Source organism: Balearica regulorum, chromosome 21 (genome assembly GCF_011004875.1).
Source record: "Balearica regulorum gibbericeps isolate bBalReg1 chromosome 21, bBalReg1.pri, whole genome shotgun sequence".
NCBI classification, from domain to species: domain Eukaryota; kingdom Metazoa; phylum Chordata; class Aves; order Gruiformes; family Gruidae; genus Balearica; species Balearica regulorum.
In genome coordinates, this window is record NC_046204.1 from 8,694,507 (window position 1) to 8,717,457 (window position 22,951).

Genomic DNA, 22,951 nt, shown 5'->3' on the forward strand with positions numbered 1-22,951 from the left:
CCGCTGGGCGTCCTTCAGCGTGGCCTTCTGCCGCAGCTTCGGGGCTGATGGAGGAAGCGCCCGGGCAGCCAAGACACCGCTGGCATCTTCTACAGGTATGGGTGGGAGCAGTGGCTACCCCACCGTGGGTGCTCTTATGGCAAACTGAGGTGAGACCCATCATTTTCAATTCCCATGATGTGGCAGCTATAAGGAGGACTCATCCTCTTCTGCCGTCTGCCTGTGGAGAGGGACACCATCCCATCCTTGAAGCATCTTTTCTCAGTGGTCCCAGGCTCTTGTTTCCTGCTGCCTCCATCACCTGGCTTCCCTACAGCCAGCTGGTGAATTCATGTGGATAAAGGGAGAGCAGGAGATACAGGAAAATTACTGTGGTCACCACTGCAGGAATATGCAGAGGGATTTGCTATTACGTTCGCTGATGGTGTAAGGGAGGGAAAGGATGCGAGTGCTAATTTGTGCTCTGCATGAGCACTATTAATGTCATCCATGGTGATTTTAATTGCTTTGTGAGGAGAGCAGTGGGTGAGGCTGAGCATGCCCGCAGCGGGAGGATGAGATAGTTGGGAGTGATGAAAGTGTTCATGGCCAATAAAGGGCACGAGGGTGATGTGGCCAAAACAGCTGGAGAGAAATATCAGCTCTGCCCATGCACTTGGCTTGTCATGCTCAGACCGGAGGGTAGAGAGGTGGCAAGCCCAGAGCATGGAGTAGCTGAGGTTGAAGGTACGTGACACATGGGGTGGGTTTTCCAGGAGAAAAGGTGAAGTGAAAAGAAGGAGCAGAAGATGGTGGTGAAATTGGGAGTTTGGGGAATGGGAAAAAAACCCATGGAGTTACCCATCCGCTGGAGCAGGGTGGGGAGGACTTGGAGGGGATGTCCTGTTTTTGCCATGATGATCTCGAGTTGGCAGTGGGACATCCAGGAAGGTTTACAAGTGGGAGAGGCCGGGTGGAGATGTCGGCCTGTGAGTCCTCGGAGGAGAGATGACCTCACTAGGGAGAGGGTGTCGAGGGGGCTGAGGAGGAGGAGTGGGGGCGAGCATGTGGAGGGACGCGGTGGTGGGAAGGGGCTGAGCGAGATGTTCTGGGATGCATGGGGGATGTAGGGGACAGGCTGAGTGGGTGGGGGCACTGGAGGAGGAAGACATAAATGTCTTGCTCCATCCACGGTCACAGAGAAGCTGGTATCTCCCTGCATGTCTTTGTTTCACCACCCTGCTGGGAGATGGTGTGGGGGAATGGAGACGATCCCTCACCTGGGGCTGAAGCTGGAGTGGGGAGGGGAAGGGACGGAGCCGGTAGGTTGTGGGGTTGGAACCCTCAGGGGAAGAGAGGAGCCAGTTGAAGAAAGGTTTTTAGGAGGCTCGGGGCCCATTTTCTCCCATCCTACCATCCTTTTCTGCAACAACGGTTAAACTTAAAAAAATAGACCTCAACCCCTGCCACCCGTGGAGGCCACAGTAAGAGAAGCCATTGGTTTTACCATGAACCGTGCGGAAAGGTGACCTTGGAGACTACAAAACCAGAGAGCTACAAATAAAGAAAGGAGACAGGGCAGAGCATTAGTGCAGGCGGACCCAGCAGCAGCCCGTGCTGAAGTGAGCAGGTCTGGACCACAGGGAACGGCATGAAAAGGATGCAGCTGAGTGCCCCTGGCTTGTGGAGGGACAAGGGACAAGTGAAATGTACTGGCTGGGGGCAGCTTGGAGCATGCCGGGCATCTGGCACTGCATCCCCTCCAAATCCAGCACCCCCGCAGCACGGGGATGGAGGCAAGAGTGGCAGGTCCCTGACTCTGCATCTACAGGCAGTTCTTGCCTCCTCCCAGCTCAAATGCACCTCGAGACCACTGGCAAGTTGTTTCCAGCAGCACATGGAGCAGCTGTGGCCCCTTGGCTGTGTGCAGGGGAGGAGAGCACTGGTTTAAGCAGATGAATATCAGCGCCCTCTCAACAGGAGGAAGTCGCAGACTTACTGAAATCTAAGATAAGTGGCCTCTTAAGCCAGTGGTGCGTCAAGTGGTTAAGGCAGAAGATTAGCGAGCAAGCTCTCCTTCCACTGATGGGAAAGCAGGGATGCAGCCTGTGGTCCAACCAGCATCACCCGAGGAGAGACAGGAGGAGGAACAAGGACAGCCTTAGTGTCTCCTTTACACTGTCAAGGGGCACTGCCTGGGCACCTCTCCTCCTAGCGAAGGACTCTTGGGAGGAGACCAACAACCGTTAGCTGTTTGCAGCACGTGCTGGTTTTATACAGCCCAGTGGAGCCTGATTGCTAGGAGAAGAAAAGCCTGTGGCTCATTCAGCACAAACTCATTTAATAGACAAAGTAAATAGGAAAAAAAGGCATTTTCCCCCCCTCTGGTGCTGAAATTTACAGTTGTGAGAAGAGCCAGAGCGCTGTGGACCCGGGGTATCTCTGGGTGACATTTACAGAGCTCAGCTTTCATCACAGCTTGAAAAAATCCCTTGTGCAGAGATTATCTCCACACTGATCTGGATTGTCGTGTTCAGCTTTGGCCCTCATCCTAGATGGACAAAGAGCAGAAAACTTGGCCAGTGGCCTGAGGTCTGTGGCCTCCTCTGCATGAGCTGGGAAGAGGAGGAGCAGTCTCCAGGGTGCTTGAGAACTTGCAGCCTTAGGGGGCTAAAGAGATGGAGCTGGAGGGGGCGAAGCTTGGTTCCTCCCCTGAGGATTTAATCCTGCACCCTTGGCCAACTGGGCCATTGAGAGAGGCAATCCCTGCTCTGCGCTGCTCTGGTGAGGAGATCTCTGGTTTGCATTGACGTGGATCGACCCACAGTGGCCCCACCTCGGGGTCTCTCCCGGGTGTCAGTCCCCCTGCCACCTGGCACCCTTTGCTGATGTTTTTTTGGATCTGGGGCCAGGCAGGCAGGATGGAGGCAGCTGGGACGTACTGGGCGGGGGGATGCCTTGGTGCAAACCTCCCTCGCCCTGTACTGCTTGTCAGCAGCCTTCCAGCCGGACGGTGTCTGGAGACCTTCCAGCGACCACAGACTCTCCCCCAGCCCATCACTGCCACAGCACAGATGGGACTTAACGTATGTCTGTGTGTTCCCCCAACCTTTCCCCTCTCAAGATTAAGCAAGGAAGAAAAAACAAGACTGCAGGTTTGCAAAGACTGCCCCCCAGCCCAGAGGGTGATGGTCTCAGCTCTGGGCTTTTCTTTACCATGCAGGGAGCTCCCAGCTTGTACAGGAGAGCTCAGCAATGCCACCCCACACCGACACCTCGCCATGCCACGGGCAGATGTTCCTGTTGGCTCGAGGTGCCATTTTGAGGTTTTTCTCCACTCCTCTATTGCCTCTCGACTCACAGACAAGTGGGTGAGGGAGAGAGGAACTGGTTCTCTTTCCACCTCCCCTCGCAGTGCCCCTCTGCTTATTAGTTCTCCAAATATTTCGTCGTGCAGCCCAGCAGCAAGGACTCTGCACTAACCCGATCCCAGGCAGAGGGGAAGCCGTAGTGGGTAGGACAGCGCGTTATCCTCATGGCATCGCTCCAGGCCAGCCTGCGGGGAGTGAGACGGGGCAGCTGGGGCCCTGCTGCACTAAATCCCAGTGGTTGGAGCAAGCATGGCAGCGTCCCTTGGCCTCAACCCTCCTCTCCCGCTGCCTGAGGGTAGCGGCAGAGCATGAGCATTGCCTTTCCCCCCAGCAGCATCTTTCCTCCACCCCACAGCAATTGCTCCACTTTATAATTTTGCTTTTCTCAGCAGCCAAAGGGATGGGGACTGTCCCCAGAGCCCACACTGGGTGTGGAGAACAGGCATGTGGAGGAAGAAGAGACTTGGTTGTGGGATGCTGGTGAGCAAGGTGGGGGCAATTATGGGACAGAGGAAAAAATCCCCTGGGATTTCCTCCCATCAGCTCCCAGCTCCATTAAGGGTCACTGGACTGCAGGTACCATGGCCTCCCTGGACCCTCTTCACAGTCTCCAGCTGAACAAGATGCTGGAGAGGTGAGGGAGGGAGGGGGCTTGCAAGGGGAAGGGGAGTATGGTCGGAACATTGCATCCTCTGATGGCCCTGGGCAGCTGCTGAGGAGCTTCTGTAAATCAGAGTTGCCACTGGAGCTGCTCCAAAATCCATCCAGTGCCCAGGAGGCCATCAAGCATCCCACAATGGTGGGATGCAAGAGTGTCCCACGTCCCCCTCATATACTGATCACCCTGGCTGGACTCTCCTCGCATTGAGCTTAACTCCTGGGGACATTGCCACCCTGTCACCATCTGCCCATCCTCTGCAATGCACCTGGCTGCAGATGCTGGCTGTGCTCCATCCCCTCCTGAGGCTCAGCCAAGGCAAGCAGTGCTCTGGGATGCTCAGCGCATGCCTTAAACAAATAAAAATAACTGTGATAGAAGATACCGAGCACCTAACACTAGCCTCGGCTTACACACCTCCCATTTGCAATGCTCTGGAGTCAGCAGGAACTCATCCGATGAGAGCAGGCATCACGCAGGTCCCCAGCCAGCCACCGAGAGCAGACACGGGTCTGCTGGCGCAGGACGCTGAGGGGCTCTGGCTTCAGCAATAAATAAAGCAAGCAAACAAAACAAAACAAAACAAAAAAGCCAACAATGATCAGTTTTTTGAAACTTTAAATATTTTTTTTCTTTAAAATCTGTTTTCCTCTGGGGCTCTGTCTCTGTAAAGAACTGCGCTCTCCCTGCAGCGTCTGGGTTACTTCCTCAGTCCTGGCCATGGGGCAAGGGAGAAGCAGGGTCAGTTAGAGAGGGGGATGGATGGGCGCTCCCCTCTGTGCATCACCGGCACGTATGGATTTCCACCACCCGATGGCAGGGTTTGCACTTGACGGAGCAGCACCAGTGGAATTTGCAACTGCATCTTTCCACAACCTCCACTTCGTCCGTATGAAAGCCCCGGCCGCAGCACATCAGCTCGCAGCCATCAATGGCCTTGGAGGTCTTGTTGCACTGCCGGCCACTGGTGCCCAACACCCCGTTCTTGAGGTCGTGGTCACAGAAGTCGGGACTGGAGTCCAGGTAGACAAGGTCCTCATCTGTGTGCGGCTTGAACTGGGAGTTTTTGGGCACCAGCACTTTGGTGGATCCGATCTCGCTCTGCTCAACCTCTGTGGCACCGTCGAATTTCTCCTTCAGGACATTGCCCACTTTGCGGAAGGGGGGCATGGCTTTCCAGCACGTCTTGAACTCACACGAGCCTGACACGCCGTGACACTTGCACTCCACTCGCATGTTGTTCAGGATCGCCTGGAGCACCAGAAAGAAGACCACAAGAAACAAGACAGCACCATCAGCTTGGGATGGACGCAGCAAGAAGGGTGCAACGTAGGGTTGTGCAGAAAGCAATGCTGATACACATCAGCTGATGGCATTAAATGAAGCCAAAAAGGCTCAAGCAATTCCTGCAGAGCCCAGCTGGGATGCTGCAGAGCTGCACTGGCTGCCTCGGTTTCCCCTTCACTATTACCTTCCTCCCTGCCTCGTTGTTGTGGAGGTTCATTAACGCTCTGTTGGAAGAAGCCCCTTTGCTCCTTTCACGGACATCGACGAAGGACTGCGAGAAGGCGACGCCGTAGGCGATGTTATCAGAGCAGCCCGACCACTGGAAGCCTAAGGCAGAGAGCATGGATGAGACAGATTATAGCCAGCCTATCTTGCTCGTCCTCTCTAGCCTTCCTCTTCCTAAAATACAGCTGACCTGCCACCCCTTCTGTCTTGCTACCCACTAGGCTGGGCTGCATGAGCCAGCAGTGTGCCCTCGTGTCCAAGAAGGCCAATGGTGTCCTGGGGGGCATTCAGAAGAACGTGGCCAGCAGGTCGAGGGAGGTTCTCCTCCCCCTCTACTCTGCCCCGGTGAGGCCACATCTAGAGTTCTGTGTCCAGTTCTGGGCTCCCCAGTTCAAGACAGAAAGGGAACTACTGGGGAGAGTCCAGCGGAGGGCTGCGAGGATGATGAGGGGCCTGGAGCATCTCCTGTATGAGGAAAGGCTGAGAGAGCTGGGGCTGGTTAGCCTGGAGAAGAGAAGACTGAGAGGGATCAACACTTGATCTGAGATCTGATCAACACTTACCAATATCTAAAGGGTGGGTGTCTAGAGGAAGGGGCCAGACTGTTCTCTGTGGTGCCCAGTGACAGGACAAGGGTCAACGGGCACAAACTGGAACACGGGAAGTTCCATCTCAACATGAGGAAAAACTTCTTCCCTCTGAGGGTGACCGAGCCCTGGGACAGGCTGCCCAGAGAGGTTGGGGAGTCTCCTTCTCTGGAGAGATTCCAAACCCGCCTGGACACGATCCTGTGCAACCTGCTCTGGGTGATCCTGCTCTAGCAGGGGGTTGGACGAGATGATCTCCAGAGGTCCCTTCCAACCCCCACCGGTCTGGGATTCTGTGATTGGGGAAGCTGGGGAATGTGGCCCTGGGAGGGACATGCACAAGGTGTTTTCTCTGCTCCATAGGTGCGATGCTCCCAGCCATTTTGCACCCCCGCTCGGCTGCCCCCTGCCCCTTTGCACGCTCACCCTGTGGGCTGCCCCCCTGCACCGTGCGGTCACATCCACACTTGTCCAGCTCGCCGCTGCTGCAGGCTCGGGTCACTGCGAAGGCCACCCCTGCCGAAGAGATGGCATAGACAAACGCTGCCTCTCGCGTCCCTGCAACAGCACAAACGATGGTGGGAAATGTGGCAGCAAGTCTGAGGCATGTAGAGAGGGTTTTCTGGAGGGTGTGTGGCCAGGTGGCCAAAGGCCCTTGGTGGGCTGTTGTGTGTGTCCCTGCTCCTCTTCCCTCCCAATGCTGGTGTTGCACATAAACCCCCATTAAAAAGCTGGTCTGAAAACTGGCTCTTGGCAAAACATGCTATGCAGAGCTATCAAGTCAAGCCCTTTGCTCCGTCTCTTCCTCCCAAGATGGGGAACCCCATGCAGGACAGTCATCCTTCCCCCTCCTGTTTGCTTAGTGCCAAGCCCGGACCAGTCTCAGCAGAGACACCTCGGTGCTGGGAGATCATTTGCAGCAATGAGAGCTCTGCCTCGCAATAGTGAAGGAGCTGGGAACTGCCCCACGAGGTTAAAAACGTGAGTGGGATGGGCAAATTATAACGTGGTAACGAGGGAGATGCAAAGGCTGTATTGCCAATGTGGGGAAAGCTCTCCAGAACTTAAACAGAGACTGTCTTGCCTGGTGCTTGCAGGGCACCTCTGCCATGAAATCCCTCCTGCAGCCAAAATAGTTGGCTGCTTTCCACATCCCCTGCAGCTGCACATCCTTGCCATCCACTCATGGAGGGTCCTGTAGCTCCCAGCACCTCCCAAACTATCCTGCAAAAACCCCACTCCACTCCCAAAGTGTCTTGCAAAACCACACTGGTCCCCAGGGTGCAGCCCCTTCCCAGCTCTTGCATATACGTGTGCGGTGCCACATGGTTAGGCAGAGCTCATTTGGGAAGTCAGGGGACATCCCTAGGCATAAACACACAGCGTGGCGTGGTCAGGGATCAGCTCTTGCAACACCCAAATAAATCCCCACCACCCTCCGAGGCTGGTTGAGGACACAGCCCCTCCGTCTCCGAGCAAGGAGGGTTGGCATTTGGGGTAGTCCCATGCTAGGGGTAGAGGACTGATGGCTTGCGAGCAGACATCACCCCAGCTTGCCGGTCAGACGGAGGGCAGCTACTTTGGTGGTCGCAGCCTAGACTTTGGTGGCCCAGCTGTAATCTGGCCCGGGGCGGCAGTGGCTGGGGAGGACCCAGCCAGCGTGGGGACTGAACCGCCTCCAAGTTAATCGAGGTTAATAGTAGGATCGTGTTGGTCGGTTTGTGCTGTGGCTGCCTAAAAAGAGAAGACTTTTAGTTTCTGGTATTTCTGGTATTTCCAGTCCCTGAACCTTCACAAGAAGAGATCTTCACCCCTGCGTTGAGGGAGAGGAATCAAACAAGGAGTTGGGGGGAGGCTTTGACCTATGGGTCCTGGGATGGGAAGCGAGACGGTGCATAAGAGATGGCAGTGGCACCCGAGAGGAGGCAAGGGCCGCTTCAGTGGTCCCCAGGGGTTGCAGAGGGGCTTTTCCCTCCATCTCCTCACCCCGACACTCTGGGTCCTTGCTTGGTTTGATGACAGCCCTGTGCCTCCAGGACACCTGCGTGCAGCTGGAGTCGGAGGGGCTGGGGGCCGTCCGGGCCATAAATCCTCCCTGAAGACTGGCAGCTGGGTGGTGGCAGATGATGATGGTGTCCTCGGAGGGTCCAGCCGCCATGTGTTTTACTCGCATCGGGCGGCAGAGGGCTGTCCTCCCAAGGTCTCGCCCACAGACGGCTCCGCTCGAGAGTGGCGCGCCAGTCTGGCAGCAGTCACCGCTTCGGTGCTGCCCGAGGAGACTGAATAAATCCAGCATCCCGCTGCAGCCATGGCTTTGCAGAGCAAAGCTCCTGGGCTTGGCGGGGCACAGATTAGACCACAGGGTGACTTTAGGGCCCTGCTCAAATTTAGCATGTCCTTGTAAAAGGTCCAGGATCTCCACATGCCCTGGGCTGGTGCTTCCATGAGATGGGCACCCACTGGGTGTGAAAAAGGTTCAGGAGAGGAAGCACCCAGCAGCTGAGAAACTGCAGGGGTCTGGATATGCTGCCCACCACAGTCAGAAAAGCCCTGCTGAAATGCCCAGGGAAGATCCATCAGGCCCAAGATCCAGCACTGGGCTGTCCCCTACTCTCCCCAGCTGCTGGCTCAGGGGCAAGCAAGAAAAAAAACCCGCCTGCAGCCCACTGGACTGGTGCTGTGGCCATTCCCCCATGCAGCAGCACCCCAGGCACACGTCCTCCCAGCTCACCTTGTGTTACCACCTTGCCGAAGACGGGCAGGGTGTCCAGCGTGGAGCAGTTCCAGCGGCGGTTGCGGAACTGGTACTGGCACTCCTCAATGGCCAGCTGGGCTCCACGCCGCACCGAGTCCATCACCTCCAGGTTCCTCTTGCACATCTGCACCTGGCGCTGGATCAAGCCCTTCAGCTTCTCGCAGGTCTCCTCCTCGGAGATGCTCCCCACTGAAGACAGCTTCGCCAGGTACCTGCCACAACAGCCAGCACAACTGGTTAGGAGGAAAGGGTTGGGGGAGCATGAACCCATGTTCAGCTGGGACACCCTGCACTGCAGAAAGCGAGGAGACCTTTCCTCTCATCCCCTCCATAGCTGAGACCTGGTGCCCATCTGAGGTCACCTTAAATGTGCCACCGCGGTGGCTGTACAGGATGCGCTTTTGGCTGGCAGAGAGCAAGCCCAAGCAAAACAACCATCCCTCCGCAGCTCAGTGCCCCCTCTCTTGGGGAGCCCAGCTGCTGGCTCCCCTTTGCCTCTATTGCCTGCAAGGAAGATATTTTCGGCGTTGTCTGAATGTGCCCGGTCAGGTCTCCTGAGTACCGGCACATCCAAGTGCTACTAGGAAAAGCCAGAGGTCTCTGAAGTCAGCCAAAACAAGCAGGACAGGCGCTCGGCTGCCAGCTCCAGCTGCCACACGGCTCCCACAGCGTGGCTGTGTGCTCGTCACCGACAAACATCGCCCTCCAAACCACTTCCCTCCTGGAGCCTGCTTTTAGCTGCCCCGGCCCCCAGCAGGCAAGGATGGCCTCTGGGAGCTGCCAGGTTTCCTGTCACTTGGGATTCAAGCAGGGCTTGAAGTGGGGAGGACAGAGTCAGGAGCCTGTCGTGGGCAAAACCGCACACGCTGGGCACCTCCTCCAGCAGCCTGGCTCGTGAACATGGCCGTGAGGTCTTTGCTGACCTGGAAGAGACTGGCCGTGTGTGAAGGTGACCATGTGCTCTGCTTTCTGTCACCCCATCCTCAGCAGAAGGAGTCACAGAGCTGCTCTTGAGTGTTGGCATTAGGGGAAAAGGGAGCTGCCCCTTTTGGGGCAAGCACCCTGCAAGCTCTTGGCATCTCCCACTGAGCACATGAGTACGATGGTCCATCCTGCACATCCCAGTAACCCAACCCACCACAACCCACGTGTGTGCCTGCTCGCCCATTTCCCAGGTCCATCCTCCTGCCCCAGCCTCTGGATTCCAGAGGGGTTTTTGAGATAGACCCGCACAGCTCAGTCAGGCTGTTGGATAATCCCAGGTCCTCTGTCTGCGCCCAGCTGAGACTCCCTCCTTCCCGTGGCTGCTGGCCGCTCTAAGTGACACTGCTGCTGGTGGAGCCCCCGCTGTCCTGCCGCGGAGCAGGGGCATCCCCTGCATTGAGCAGGCGAAACTCCCGCTGACCACACTGAGCTTTAACGTCCTCGGGAATCGCCAGTGTCAGCTCACGTTGCTACCTCATCTGCACCAAGAGATGTGAGTACTGAGCAAAGGCTTTTTGGAAACCTCATTCCTTGACTCTGCATTTCCCAGCCCTACAGAGCTTGTGGGTTTTTTTGTTTGCTTGTTTTTTTTCCTCCTCCTCCCAAGTTGCGACATCCTGCTAAGGATTTTTCCTTTGAAGCCCTGCTCGCCTCCGAGAAGTGACTGTGCAAAAGTGGCTCCTGCTCCCTGCCTGTTCCCATGTGTCCCAGGAGCCAGATCTGCTGACTTCAGCCACAAAATCAAGTTGTCACAGCCTCTTCCTCCCATTAGCCCTGCCAGTCTGCCCCAGGAGGAGAGAACAGGATTTTCTCTTTTGTGCATCAGCAGAATTATTCACCAGCTTGGTTTCACGCTTACAACTGGGGGGCCGTGGGAGATGGTGAGAAAGCCGGCTTGGCTTGCAGTGTCCGTGGGGAGTCTGCATGGCTAGCTGTCAAAAGCATTCAGCTTTCCTTGTGCGTGGAGATCACTTGATGCAATGCCTCTCAGACAGCGGGAAGTGGCAGGCTGCCGTGGTTTCAGAGCCAAGCTCTTTTCTAGCCTTTATACCAGCTAAGCATCTTTGCCCAAGGCTTTCTGCTCCTCCAAGGGCACAGCCCTGTTTGCAGAGGACTGGCTGTGCATCCCTGACGCACATGGCTGGCTTGGAAACCCCACCGTGGCCAAAGCCAGGGCTGTCACCTTTCTGCTGGTCCCTGCACCATGCAATGAGTGTCCTGGTCCCTGTGCTGTAGTCCTGGACACGGGGTGCAACAGTTGCTGCTCCCTCATCTCACTGCACTCGGCTGACCCAAGACGAAGCTCAGGAGCTCTGGGGATGTTTGATGCTGAGCAAACCTATGGTGACTGAGACGGCCCTGTCCTCTCCCAGGTCCCAGGCATCGTTTCAGTTTGAGCATGGAGAAGCTGACACACAGCGAAGCAACAAGTTTCACCCCAAGACACTGTGGGTCGGTTGATCAACTTTGAGCCTGGAAGCCAAGAAAACCAGATTCTGCCTCCAGTACTAACCCTTTGTGTTGATTTGGCTTTTCCCCACTCCTGCAACTTAAGCAGCATTTATCATACCAGGGAACCAGCTCCTGCAAAGCAGCACAGCCGGTCCTGCCAATGAGTCAGTGCCCGGTCCTACTGCAGGCACCTTGGCAGGAGAAAGCTGTGCCGCAGGTGTAACAGCCACGTTAACATCGGCTCTGCTCAGGATGGGGGCATCATCTCCTTTTTTAATACATTTCCCAGCTCGATGGGTTTCTCCAGGCAATGGGGAGCTATAAATTCAAAGCACACATGAAGAAAAGCATGACAAGAGCCTTTCAAGCCTTTCCAAGTAGATGCGCCTGATAAGATGCCTCCCCAACAAGCATTTAATGCTGTTTGGGATGATAAAATGAAGGCCAAGGATGCTTCAAAGATAGGTACAGCTCTCCAAGAACAGGTCTGGTCATTTGTTTTGCAAGGCAGGCAAGTAAGATGAAGCTATCCAGAACGGTGCTCTGGCCTCTCTCCCCCATGACAGGTCCTCTGTATGCCATCATCCCTTCTCAGCCCATGCGTGTCTGCTTCTACTTGGGGATGGAGGCAACTGTGCCTAAAATGCCATGGCCCCATCAGACTCCCAGCTTGGTACCAGTCTCCAGGTACATGCCATGAGTACCATCACTGCTTTCCAAAAAAGCATTTTTTTTGGGGGGGAGACTCCCATCCTGGTCCAGAAGGGATCCAGAGGTTGAGTCAAGAATGTAAGGAAGGATCTTTGTTGAAGGACCTCAGCTTTGAGGCTTTCACATGGCACCTCTGCACACCACATTCAGGGGCACTGGGCAGGAACATCTCACCCCCTTTCCTCTCTCTGGGGCAGCTGAAAGGTGAGATAAGAGCTGGGAAGCGTGCTCTGCCCTCAAAGATGCTTCCACCCCGCAACCCACAGAGCGTTTCTCAGGGCTGGGGAGCCCAAGCAAGGCGCCAAACCCATCCGCAGCATCCCACAGTCACCATGGAAACCTGGCTCTAGCACTGCACCTTGTTCTTAATGAGGACCTTGATCCAAACTTCATTTCCCTGGACTGAGGTGGTAGAAACCACAGACAAAGCCTTTGTCTACCCACACACACAGCAAGACAGGCACAACGGGGAAACCCAACAGTCCCTGCCTTCTGCAAGGTCCTTGTGCACATCTCCATCCTGATATCACATCCCAATTGCTGCGCAGAGCTCTAGGTTATGACTTAAATCCCACGTGGAGCCTCAAAACAGCCCTGCTTGTGGAAAAAAAACCCCAAATAATCACATATTTTATTCCTTTTCCAATATTGGGCAAAGAATGTTTCAAAGGGTGAGCTGCTGCCCAGGCCATTTGTTCAAGTTTCATCTTCTTGCTTCATCGTGGCATTTAGGTTTAATTTCCCCTGCCTTTAAATCCAGATGAGTCACCCACAAAACAAGCTCCCTTTTAACAGAAGTCACTGTTTTAACACAGAACTGATGGAAAGCCCTTCCTTTTTTTTTTTTCATCCACAGTATATACATCAAGATTGAAGCTCCATAATTTAAACAGCTGCACTTGATCCACCCTGCATGATGACAAATAAGGAAACCTCAAACCCAGGGAGCTTTGGAAAGGCCAAGGGGGATAGCCCCTACTTAAATAAAAATGACAATAATAATTATTTCAGGAGGAAGAATAATTGGTAGAATAAGACATTGGAAGAGCCATGGCAGTTGTCAGATTGAGCCAGAAGTAAAGGGGAGGGGATTCCCTGCCGTTGGGAAGGTGTGGAAATTTGAGTCATTGACGAATTCTCAATAGAGAATTTGAGGAATAGGGAAGATGTAGCAGATATCTTGGAGAACGCAGAAATCTCTGGTGTTTCTTTTATTTAAACAAATGAGATTCAAGTGTGAGAACTCTTTGTATTGTCTCATTTTGGGAATATTTTCCTGAAGATGGTAACAGTCGGATACAGCCCAGTGGTATCACCGATATATCACTCAGAGATGCTGATAAGTCAGGTGAGCTCAGAAGCTTCACCTTGTTCAGCAAACACCCAACCTGCCTGGGATGCCTGCCTGGCTGAGGCCACAAAAGGCTTGTTCAAGCCTTTAATTGCAGAGAGGCTTCAACCAAACATCCTCCCAGCTCACAGAGTCACAAAGTCAGCCTGGATCAGCAGCGCATCTCTGTGCCTCCTGTGGCTGGACCTATGGTCAGTCAGTGGCTCGGGGTTGTACTTAGGATCAAGACTGCCTTGTGCAGAGAAGTTTCCTCTGAGGAAGAAGAAAAGACTTGTTGAGGATGAAAAAAACAAAAGTATATGAAGGTAGACAGATAGATGGCATGCAGGGAGAGGTATGGACTAGGCACTGCAAGAAGCCATCCTGCGGCTATGGAGAAGAGGATCATCTTTTCCATGTTGCTTTCTCCTTCCGAGCAGAGAGAAGGCATAGGAAGACATCCCAGGATCAGCAGGTCAAAGGATGCTCTAGGTCGGCCAGAGAGCCCACGTGCTTTCCCATGGTGTCCCGCACTGGGCATAGTGCCACTTCCCCTGTGCCAACATGGCCAAGTGCGTAGGTACCACACGCATCCTTGGCATGGCTCGGCAGGTCTGGCCACTTGGGCACGGTCCCGGCAGGATCTGCTGGAGACCTGCAAGGTTGCCCTTATCCCACTGATGGCTCTGCAGCAGGACACATCCCTCCCAGAGACTAGGCTTCCCCCTCCTGGGATTAGATATCCTGCCTTTCCAGCCCCTCTAAGTGTAAACCATGATTTACAAAGTCATCATCTGAGAGCCTGTCTGGTTTCTTCCCTGGAAGAAAAGCAGCTCCCTGGCTCAGTCCTTCCTGCCACAGTTACTGCACATTTCATCTCTTGGCTGAAACCGTGCTTTTCACACCCAGTTAACAGCTGCCAAAACAGCCTCCCAGGAGGAGGAGGCATTGCCATGCTCACCATTACCTGCCTACAGACCTGAGCGTGCAGCTCCACCGTCTGAGCTGAAAGGTGAACATACAGCTCAAATCCTGTCCCCCCACACCTTGGACCCTGCACCTAACACCACGTGCACCTAGCAAACACCCATCTATCCATGCGCCAATCATTGGTGGTGGACTGCCTCCCTCAATACAAGTCTTTGGGGACAGCAAGATGGCCCCACTGTTGGTCCCAAGCCATAGATGCTTCTTGGCTTTCTGAGCATCCAGGGGCAACATCTCCACTTTGTGACAGGGACGGCCAGGATGGAGGCTGGGAAGACCCTGAGAACAGCATCCACTTTGGAAATCTGCTTTGGATGTGTAGGAAACATCCTTTACTGCATCTTCCTTTATAAGTCAACAGAAGCTACTCCTGGGCTTGAGTACAATAGCAATGCCTTGTTGCAAGAGGAGGCAAGCACAGGCCACTGGGCTGAGCTCTGTGGGAATTCCCCTCATGCAGCGCTTCAGGCTAGACCTGGTTGAGGCAAATCTGATGAGTTTTTAGTTTTGATCAGAATTTGCAAATACGTGGCGAGAAGCCTTCTGCAGGATTAGTTTGATCTCGCCCACTTGCAACAGACCCCAGGCTGCTCTCCATCGGCCAAGATACTCAATTAATTTTTTCCCCAAGTAATTTCATGAAAGCACAATACTGGCTCCAGTTCTGCTGAGCCAGCCAGATCCTGCACATCATCTTCCCAGCTGCATGGCAGCAGCTCCTGGAGAGCCTGGAGGATGCAGCTGGGGGGTCACCCACAGGCATGGGGGGCAGACACCCTGGGGCTGGAGCCAAACAAAGGTTACCTGCACTTTGTATCCGGAGAAGAGTCTGTCATTCGAGCAGCCTTGGATGACTGAGATTTTTGTGGATTTGCAAGGCTTTCAAGCTTTAAGAAAAAAAGAAATCAAGTATTGTAAGAGCCAGCGTTGTTGCACTTGTAAGGAAATATGGAAGAACCTCCTGGAAACTCTTAACCTCCAGGATTGCTCAGCAATTTCATCATTTTCAGAAATCCCAGATAAATGGCTGTAATGCATTTCGCTCCATCTACAAGGATGAATTAATTGAGAGGACAGTAGCTCTCAGCATAGTAACATAAACAATTTTTTTGCTTCAATGCAAAAGTCCAGTTCTGACTCATGGAGTTGTAGCGAACCATTGCAAAAAAGAAACCTGCTTCTTGCTGTAGCTTGTATACTTGGAGCTGATCCAATTCTGCACAACCTGGGGTGCAGGGTGGTTTTATCTCCCTCATGTCCATCTTCCCTAGAATAAGGCTCGCTACTACAGATTGGGGAATAGTTTTATTTGCAGTTTCCTTCGGAAAAGACAAAAATCCCATCACCGCTGAGGAGCCAGAGAGCATGGATCCCTCCTGCACCCTGGCAAACGCAGCCCTGAAGTCTTCCTGCCAGACAGGGCCAGAGCTCAGAGACAAGCCAAGCTGGATGGAAGTCCAGCACCCAGATTGGCGGAGGTCTCTTGCCTCTGCAGGATGCACCCCTTAAAGCCAGTCTATTTTCATTGCTTAGCTAAAATGAGCTGATTTTGTCAAAAGTGGCAAGATTTATAAATAAATAAATAAATAAAAAAATATTTGCAATGGAGGCTGCTGGTTTAGCTCTCCCTCCCCACGCCCTCAGGGAATGGGTGACACGGGTTGCATGCACCAACCTCACGGACCTGGCAGGATCCCCAGAGTAACGCAAAGATGCTCTGGGCACCCCAAATGTGGAGAGGAACTCATCCACCCCCACAGTGGCCCTCAAAGCAAGGAAATTCTCCATCAAACCCCATCTGTGCAATCCACCATCCTGTCTGCCAGAGCAGATGTAATCAGGGAACCTTCTTGACGCTGTCCTTGCACCAAAAAGCAAGAGCGCAGAGAGGGGAGCAGGGAAAATGCTGGACCGGTTCTTCGCCAGGTGAAAAATGGGAGAGTCACAACGACAATGCAAAGAATCTCATACAAAATTAAAGCAAGCCAGGCTCAAGGTGAAGTGAGCTCTCCTCACTAGCAAAGCTGGGGACACTCACCTTAAAAAAAAAAAAAAAATCACGTCTAGTTTAAAAACAGAGGGATGCAAGTGTAGGACCCAGGCACGCTTCTTCCCAAATCCTCTACGTTGCACAATGACCCAAACCAGCACAAAATGAGTGTTCAGGCTGCTCTTGCAACATCCCCACTGCAAAGCTGGCAGAGACGAACACAGAGAATCGGGCCCTGCCTTTGCAAAGCACCTTGTGATGTTCAGATGAAAGGGGGCCAGAGAAACCCAAACTCCTTTTATCCCTCCCTCTCCAGCCCTCAAAAGTGGTTACCGTTAGAGAGCAACTGCTTAGCCAGGCTTGTCTGGACACTTGCAAGGTCTTCAAGCTTTCCCAGAGTGCTCAAATTCGATTTTTTTAAAGGGCTGAAAAGCTCATCTGTGCTCCTGGCCCTTTAAGCCAAGTCTCAAGCCCAGACGGAAGTTTTAAACCCCTGTAAATAGGGGGTAGACGGAGCTGCTGGTGGCACACCCTGCTCTGCAATGGCATAACCGCATCTCAGACTATCCAGCGTACATATGGAGAGCCTCCTCCAAAGCCAGTTTTAGCTACAAGAAAACGGAGAGAGGCTGTAATGATTCCCAGACAGGTTGATAGCCAGGGGTCTCACCCATAAAAGGACCCCTGCCCTGTTGTATCCGATGCTTTCCAGGCAGGGGAATTGACTCTCATCATTCAGACCACCCGAACAGATCACAGCAGCCCCAGTGCCACGTGCAGTTGGTGGAGGCTTGCTTTCACACCCCACTTTGTAGATTTTGTAGTTCACCTCTTCAGGTGGACTTCCCTCCCTCCAAAATAAAGAAATAAATGAATAACTAAATGACATCTCACCCTTTACCTCCCACTGAAACTGGAGCCTGGTGCTCCTATGCCAGCTTCAGAGAGGTGCTCGTTTGGCTGAAACCCTCTAAAACCACCCCCAGCACTGGGATGGTTTTGGACCACCGAGAGAACATGCTTCCGAATTCAGTCGCACTACTGCGCGTTCAAGAGCTGAATCGAGGCTGTGAATTGTGAGTTGCTTTGGAAAGCAGCTTGGCTGTTTCCCCTGTATAAAGGATGTCCCTGGACTCCTCCAGAGATAAAGCAGAAGCTGGAGGGACCTTCCTGTGCACAACCAGCTTGATCTAAGAGGCACTAACTACAGCCCTTTATTTTATTTTATTTTACAATCCTACGCCTGAAGAGGCAGGAGGAAAAGCTTTAAAACTCCCTGAGCCTCCAAGGGCAGGAGGAAGAGCGAGCCTGAGGCTTTCACAAGAAAGGGGAACAGAGCATCTCTTCAGATTTGGAGAACAGAGGTTTTCTGGATAGGCAGCAAGCCAAGTGGCAACTGCGAAACTCAGACACTGAGAAAACACACCTGAGGTTTGCTTCCTAACCAGAGAGGAGGTAGCTTGATCTGTTTAATGAAAACATTTGGCAAAGTCCCTTCCAGCTCAGTGGTCACTGTAGCAGGGCAATCCCTCAGAAATACCTATGCTGTCTCCCTTTCCTATGGGATGGGGTGGCTCAGAGGACACCATTTCCATGGCCAAAATGAGCCTTTCCCCACAAAGCCAGGCTTACAGAAAAACTTCAGCTCAAATGTTGCAAGCAGCATCTCTCCGAAGCGCCGGGGGAATGCGAGTCTGGACAGGTCGAAAGAAGCTTTAGGGGGGGAAAAAAAAAAAAAAGAAAAAAAAAAGTCACAACTGAGCTTAATCACTAATCCAGCAGGTTTCTGGAAAAGCAAACTTCACCGCGCGCTGCCACCCAGCGCACACGCCTATGTGCAGAAATATGCGCCCAGCGAGGCCGAATTCAGCCGCAGCGTGCTGGGCGCAGGCTGGCAGCGCCCGGGCGGCTCTGTGATAAAGCAGAGCACGCTGGAGCCCACACGCGTGAGGCTTCGAAGACGAACGAGGCACACTCATTCCTCGAATATCTGATAACTCCTGGGATCCTTCTAACTCTGTTTATTGCCTCCGGCAGCCTTTGTTTCTGATGTGAGAAGATAAACAATGGGAATTGTCTTAATCCTAAAGGCAAAGAATAAAAAGCACTGAGCGGGGGACGATCCTTTTATCACGATACATTTGCAACATCAAAAAAAGTTGACCCCCTTCCTTTCAAACGCACTGAAATGTATCTGCTTTTCCTCCCCTCTTGGCAGGAATGAGCCCTCCGCTCTCCCGCGGCCGAGCCCCCCGCGCCCACCCCTCTCTTCGCCAGCACGGACGGCTGCACACAGCCTTCCCCGTCTATCGCGGTGAACCACCCCTCCGCCTTGGCTTCCCAAGTACGATCCCAGCTGCGTGCGGCACCGGGGACTGGGGGGGGGGGGTCTCATCTCTGCACATCCACACCAGGTGGCTTGTCGACCTTGCTCATGAAATCCCCCTTTGCCAGGCATTTCCCCGGTGCCCGTCCCGGGGCAGCCGAGGCTGCTCCTCTCCAGGGACCTGCCATCACCCCACAGGGCTTCCTCAGCAGGACATTCTTCCTGCAGGAAAAACACTCCCACAGTTCCAAATATACCTTCACCAGAAGCGTGACAGCTTAAAAGACCACCTTGATAGCTGCTATGATCCACCCACCACTTGCCAGAGACGCGTGGCGTGCAAGTCGCTCCATCTGGCAAAGGAGGAGGGGAGGAGGACTAAGTGCTAACACATCCCGGGCAGCTGCCGATGGGTGAGCACCTTTTCCCACGGGCAGGGCACTTGGAGAACACTGCTGACCTGGTGCTTTCCCCGGGCGTAGGGAGCATCCTCCAAAACCTGCCCGCGTCCCACAGCCTCCAGTGAGCCAAACCTAAAGGCAGGAGAGATGGGAGCCGTAGCCGGACGCAGAAGGACTTCTTGTACAGGGGATGTGCTTGTGGGACCGTGCCCACCAGGGCGCAGGTGTCGGGAGAGGCAGAAGCCACTCGGGATCTTTCATGCCAGCAGCCCCAGGGACTCCCTGCCCAGCTGTGGCGTACCTGCCCTTGCTGATGGAGACCCGGGGAGGTGAGATGGAGGTGGCCCACGTTCCCAGCCTGAGAGCGGGTCTGCTGGGTGCGTGCACCGGGAACTAATTAGCTCACTGCAGCCGGCGATGCTGGGAACAGGGGAAGTGCCATCTCCCACCAGACAAGATTAATTAGGAGGAACTGGTGCCTTCGTTCAAAGTTAGGTGCTGTCATGCTCCATCCCTCTGCCCTGGGGGGGGTCTCCCCAGAAGGCAGTCCCACCGCCTTGGCAAACAGACAGGAATTTTCCAGAATGATTTCCGCCCCTGTTTACCTTAGACGTTATTTCACTGTTTGTTCAGCAGGTTCCCAATGTCACCGGGCTCCTTTGCAACGTGCAACAGCCCCCCGCTACCCGTCCGCCCACCGGGAGTGGGGGTCTGAGGCGTGGGCAGTCCTGCCCGACACAAACCCCGGGGCTGGCACGCTTGGCTGCCCCAGCTCTGCCAAGTCCTTCCCTGGACCGCTGGCCCTCGCACGGCACCTCGCCAGCCCTGGGCCCTGCTCTGACCTGATGCCCCGACCTCCGTCCTTCCCCGCCGTGGTCTGGATTCATAACTTAAGGACAGAAAGGGGACGGGGGTTTGACAACCAGCCCCCGTCCAGCCAGCCTCGGTAACACGCCGAACCCAGAGCAACTGGGGAGGGCCGGCATCCCCCGCAGCCCACCTGCCCGGGGATGCAGGCTGCGACCCCCGCTGCCACCGGTTCGGGGGGTCAGTGGGGACAGCGGGTACCCAGCGCGATGGGGTCGGCAGCCGATGCCGCGCCGGGGACTGAGCAGCATCGTTACGGGGGGTCGCGCCCCGATGCCGCCCGACCCCGGCGGCACCTGCTCACCGCCCCCGGGGGGCAGCAACAAGTGGCGGCGGCGGCGGCGGCGGCGGCGGCGGCGGCGGCGGCGGCGGCGGCGGCGTCCCCCCCCCCTCGCCCCGCAGCTACTCACAGCCAGTTGCTGGCGTTGGCCGAGAAGGTGGCGAGGATGATGAGCAGCAAGGAGCGCAGGAAATACTCCGGGCTCATCCTGGAGGGCAGGCAGGGGAAGAGCGAGCGGAGCCGGCGGCGGCAGCCCCCCCCCGGCCCCCCGGGAGCAGCCGCCGCCGCAGGTGGGCGCCGGGCAGGAGCGGCGGCGGGCGCTGCCCGGTGGATGCGCCCGCGGCGGCCGCCGAGCCCGACTGTCAGCTCGGCCGGCCCATCCCGGGATGGAGCGGCGGGCCGGGGGCGGGCCGGGGGCGGGGGCAGCCCCGGGGGCCGCCCCAGCTCCGCCGCTACCTGGGCGGGACCCGCCGCCGGGGACACCCCCGGAGGCGGGACGGCGGCGGGGAGGGCACCGGGGGCTCTGCCGGCGCCCCCTGCCCCGCTGCAGTTCTCCCCCCCGCTCCCCAGCAGCGACCTCCACGACCCCCCGGGATGGGTTCGGTGGGATCGGGGCACGGGGGGGTTTGCTTCTCCCTGGAGGTGCGGGGAGAGATGGGGACATCTCGAAGAGGGGAGGAGGGTTTTTTCCTCTCGCATTTGATGCTTTTAGGGTAATTTCCCCGTGGCTGTGAAAAAGCAGAGCCCTCAGGGTGGAGCATGGCGCTGCCTGGGGTTTCTGTATTGCTGGGAGCAGCCTAGGCATCGCCGAGATTGCCTGCCCCATTAACCACCACCCGTTGGATCCGGAGGGATTTCCCAGTTCCCAGTTTCTGAGGGTTCAATGCAAATGCCAAATTTTGGCATTTGAAAATTCACGAACAAGGAGAGGGGTCTGGGGAGTTTCTATCAGGAGGGAGTAGCATCCGGAGCTGGCAGCAGGGACGAGATCGCAAACCCTGTCCGTATCTCCGCAGGGCTGCCCCCGCGGGGAGCATCCAGCCACAGTGCCCTGGTGATGGGCTCCTGGCTGTGCATGTGGAGGGTGATGCCTGGTCAAGTATCGAGGCTTAGATCCACCTCTGAAGTTGTCTAGAAAGGTCAACTCTTGGGAATCCCAGGAGCTACTAGCGGCGTGGCTTGACCACCTTGGAGGCCAAGAGATGCAGTGGGGATCCCTCTCTCCTCCCCCACCCACCATGCCTCCATCTATCCCCCACAGTCCATGTGGGCACAAATGACTTAATTTAAAGCCAGGAGCGACACGAGATGGCTGCTTGGTGTGAAATCCAAGATCCCAGGCAGCCAACAACTGTGTGCCAAATCTCCTCCTGACAATGTTATTAGTTAGGTCCATTACTAAAACCTCTTGCTACCATCTCTAAAATCTTGCTAAGCTGGTTTGGAGCTATTCAAAATTCCCTTTGTCTTTTCAACTCCATTTTCCTGCTCTCAGTGTAGCCCGGACACACTTATTCAAAGCACGGCAACTTGCACTGGGCTGCACACATGCCTGTCTAAGTGTATTACACCTACTTTAAAATCTCTGCGTTAGTTCCCTGTCAAAGTGAGGATTTAATTTCAAAGTGCTTTGACTTATATTCCAGCTCCTGACAGGCAGCAGCCCACCCTCACCTAGTCATTCATCTGGCTTTCACGTCCTTGCTGATTATCCCGGTTGAAAGCGGGATGCTGGCTGCTTTGCTGGTGAATCGGAGGTTGTTGCTGTGAGCCCTGACTGGGTAATTCAGTGCAACTGGAGCTGATTAATCTGGCTCATCGTTCGAGACAAAGCCGTGGCCTTCCTCTGGCTTCTAATCTCTCTGGGTGTTGAGTGAAGTCGTCAGGAAGGCAAAAGCTAATTGAAAGGCTAAGGGGAATGAGAGGTTAGAGGGCCATGGCTGGCTGGCCAGAGCCACGTGGGTCCATGGCAATATCATATTTTTGGGCCTCAGATGCCTTATTCCCCCCCAAGGAGAAACACCAGAGAGTTCAACGGAAGCCAGAGGGGTGGGCACGGTCACAGATTCCTGCATGGACCCCCGGGGCCCCCTGGCTGGTGCGGACACCTGCAGAGATGCTCCTGGTGCCAGGGCTGGCGGTGCTGCTGCAGGCTCAGGGCACCCTGCGGCTCTTGCCGGGGTAGCTATGATGGCAGGACAGTGCGGTGGTGCCTGAGATGAGCTGGAAGACCTCTGTGAGATGCCATAGTTTGATTTCCCGGGGCCCTTCATATGGGCCCTGTGTGCTCCGGGCGATGTGAGATGCTCCTCTGCCCTATGATGTCCCCTCCCAGCACCTGGCTCCAGGTTCATTTCGCTGGCCCTGTGTTAAGGGCAGGTTAGCTGGGTCAAGAGGTGTTTGGGAAGGCAGGTCCTCCAGTCACTCTGCTCCTTGTCCTGCTAGCAGCAGCGGTCATTGCCAGCCATTTGGCCCCACACCCCTGGAGATGCTTCCCACTGGGCCTGCTCCCTCCCCACTTTTACTTCCCACCTTCCGGTGCACCATGCCTACCTTGACACCTCTCCTGGTCTGGGCGAGGAGTTGTAGAACAGGTCCACCTGCTGCTGCAAAGAGGTTCAAGCCACTGACTCCAGCCTAGCAGGTAGAGCAGAGTGGAACATCCCCACTGACCCAGAAGGAAGGGTGGTAGATGCAGAGGGCATGAATGCTGGGCTGTTTGCAGCAGTCACAGTGTGGGATCACGTCCATCGTGTTGGGG

The 22,951-nt window shown here is 55.1% G+C and overlaps 1 protein-coding gene across 1 annotated transcript; it reads right to left on the reverse strand.

Moving 5' to 3' along the window:
• Positions 1-4,608: 4,608 nt before the first annotated feature.
• Positions 4,609-20,573, reverse strand: WNT4 (Wnt family member 4). The gene is made up of 5 exons (XM_075773452.1): positions 20,321-20,573; positions 8,839-9,074; positions 6,534-6,665; positions 5,480-5,622; positions 4,609-5,259 (listed from the first exon to the last, which is right to left on the reverse strand). The coding sequence occupies exons 1-5, from the start codon at positions 20,395-20,397 to the stop codon at positions 4,792-4,794; spliced, it is 1,056 nt and encodes a 351-aa protein (XP_075629567.1). The 5' UTR covers positions 20,398-20,573; the 3' UTR covers positions 4,609-4,791.
• Positions 20,574-22,951: the final 2,378 nt, after the last annotated feature.

Excerpts from the sequence above, each read along its gene's own strand:
- WNT4 (XM_075773452.1), bottom strand. The coding sequence starts at position 20,397 with ATGAGCCCGGAGTATTTCCTGCGCTCCTTGCTGCTCATCATCCTCGCC. Across the intron at positions 6,666-8,838 it reads CGGCAAGGTGGTAACACAAG|GGACGCGAGAGGCAGCGTTT; the intron begins GTGAGCTGGGAG and ends GTGCTGTTGCAG. Across the intron at positions 5,260-5,479 it reads ACAACGAGGCAGGGAGGAAG|GCGATCCTGAACAACATGCG; the intron begins GTAATAGTGAAG and ends CTGGTGCTCCAG.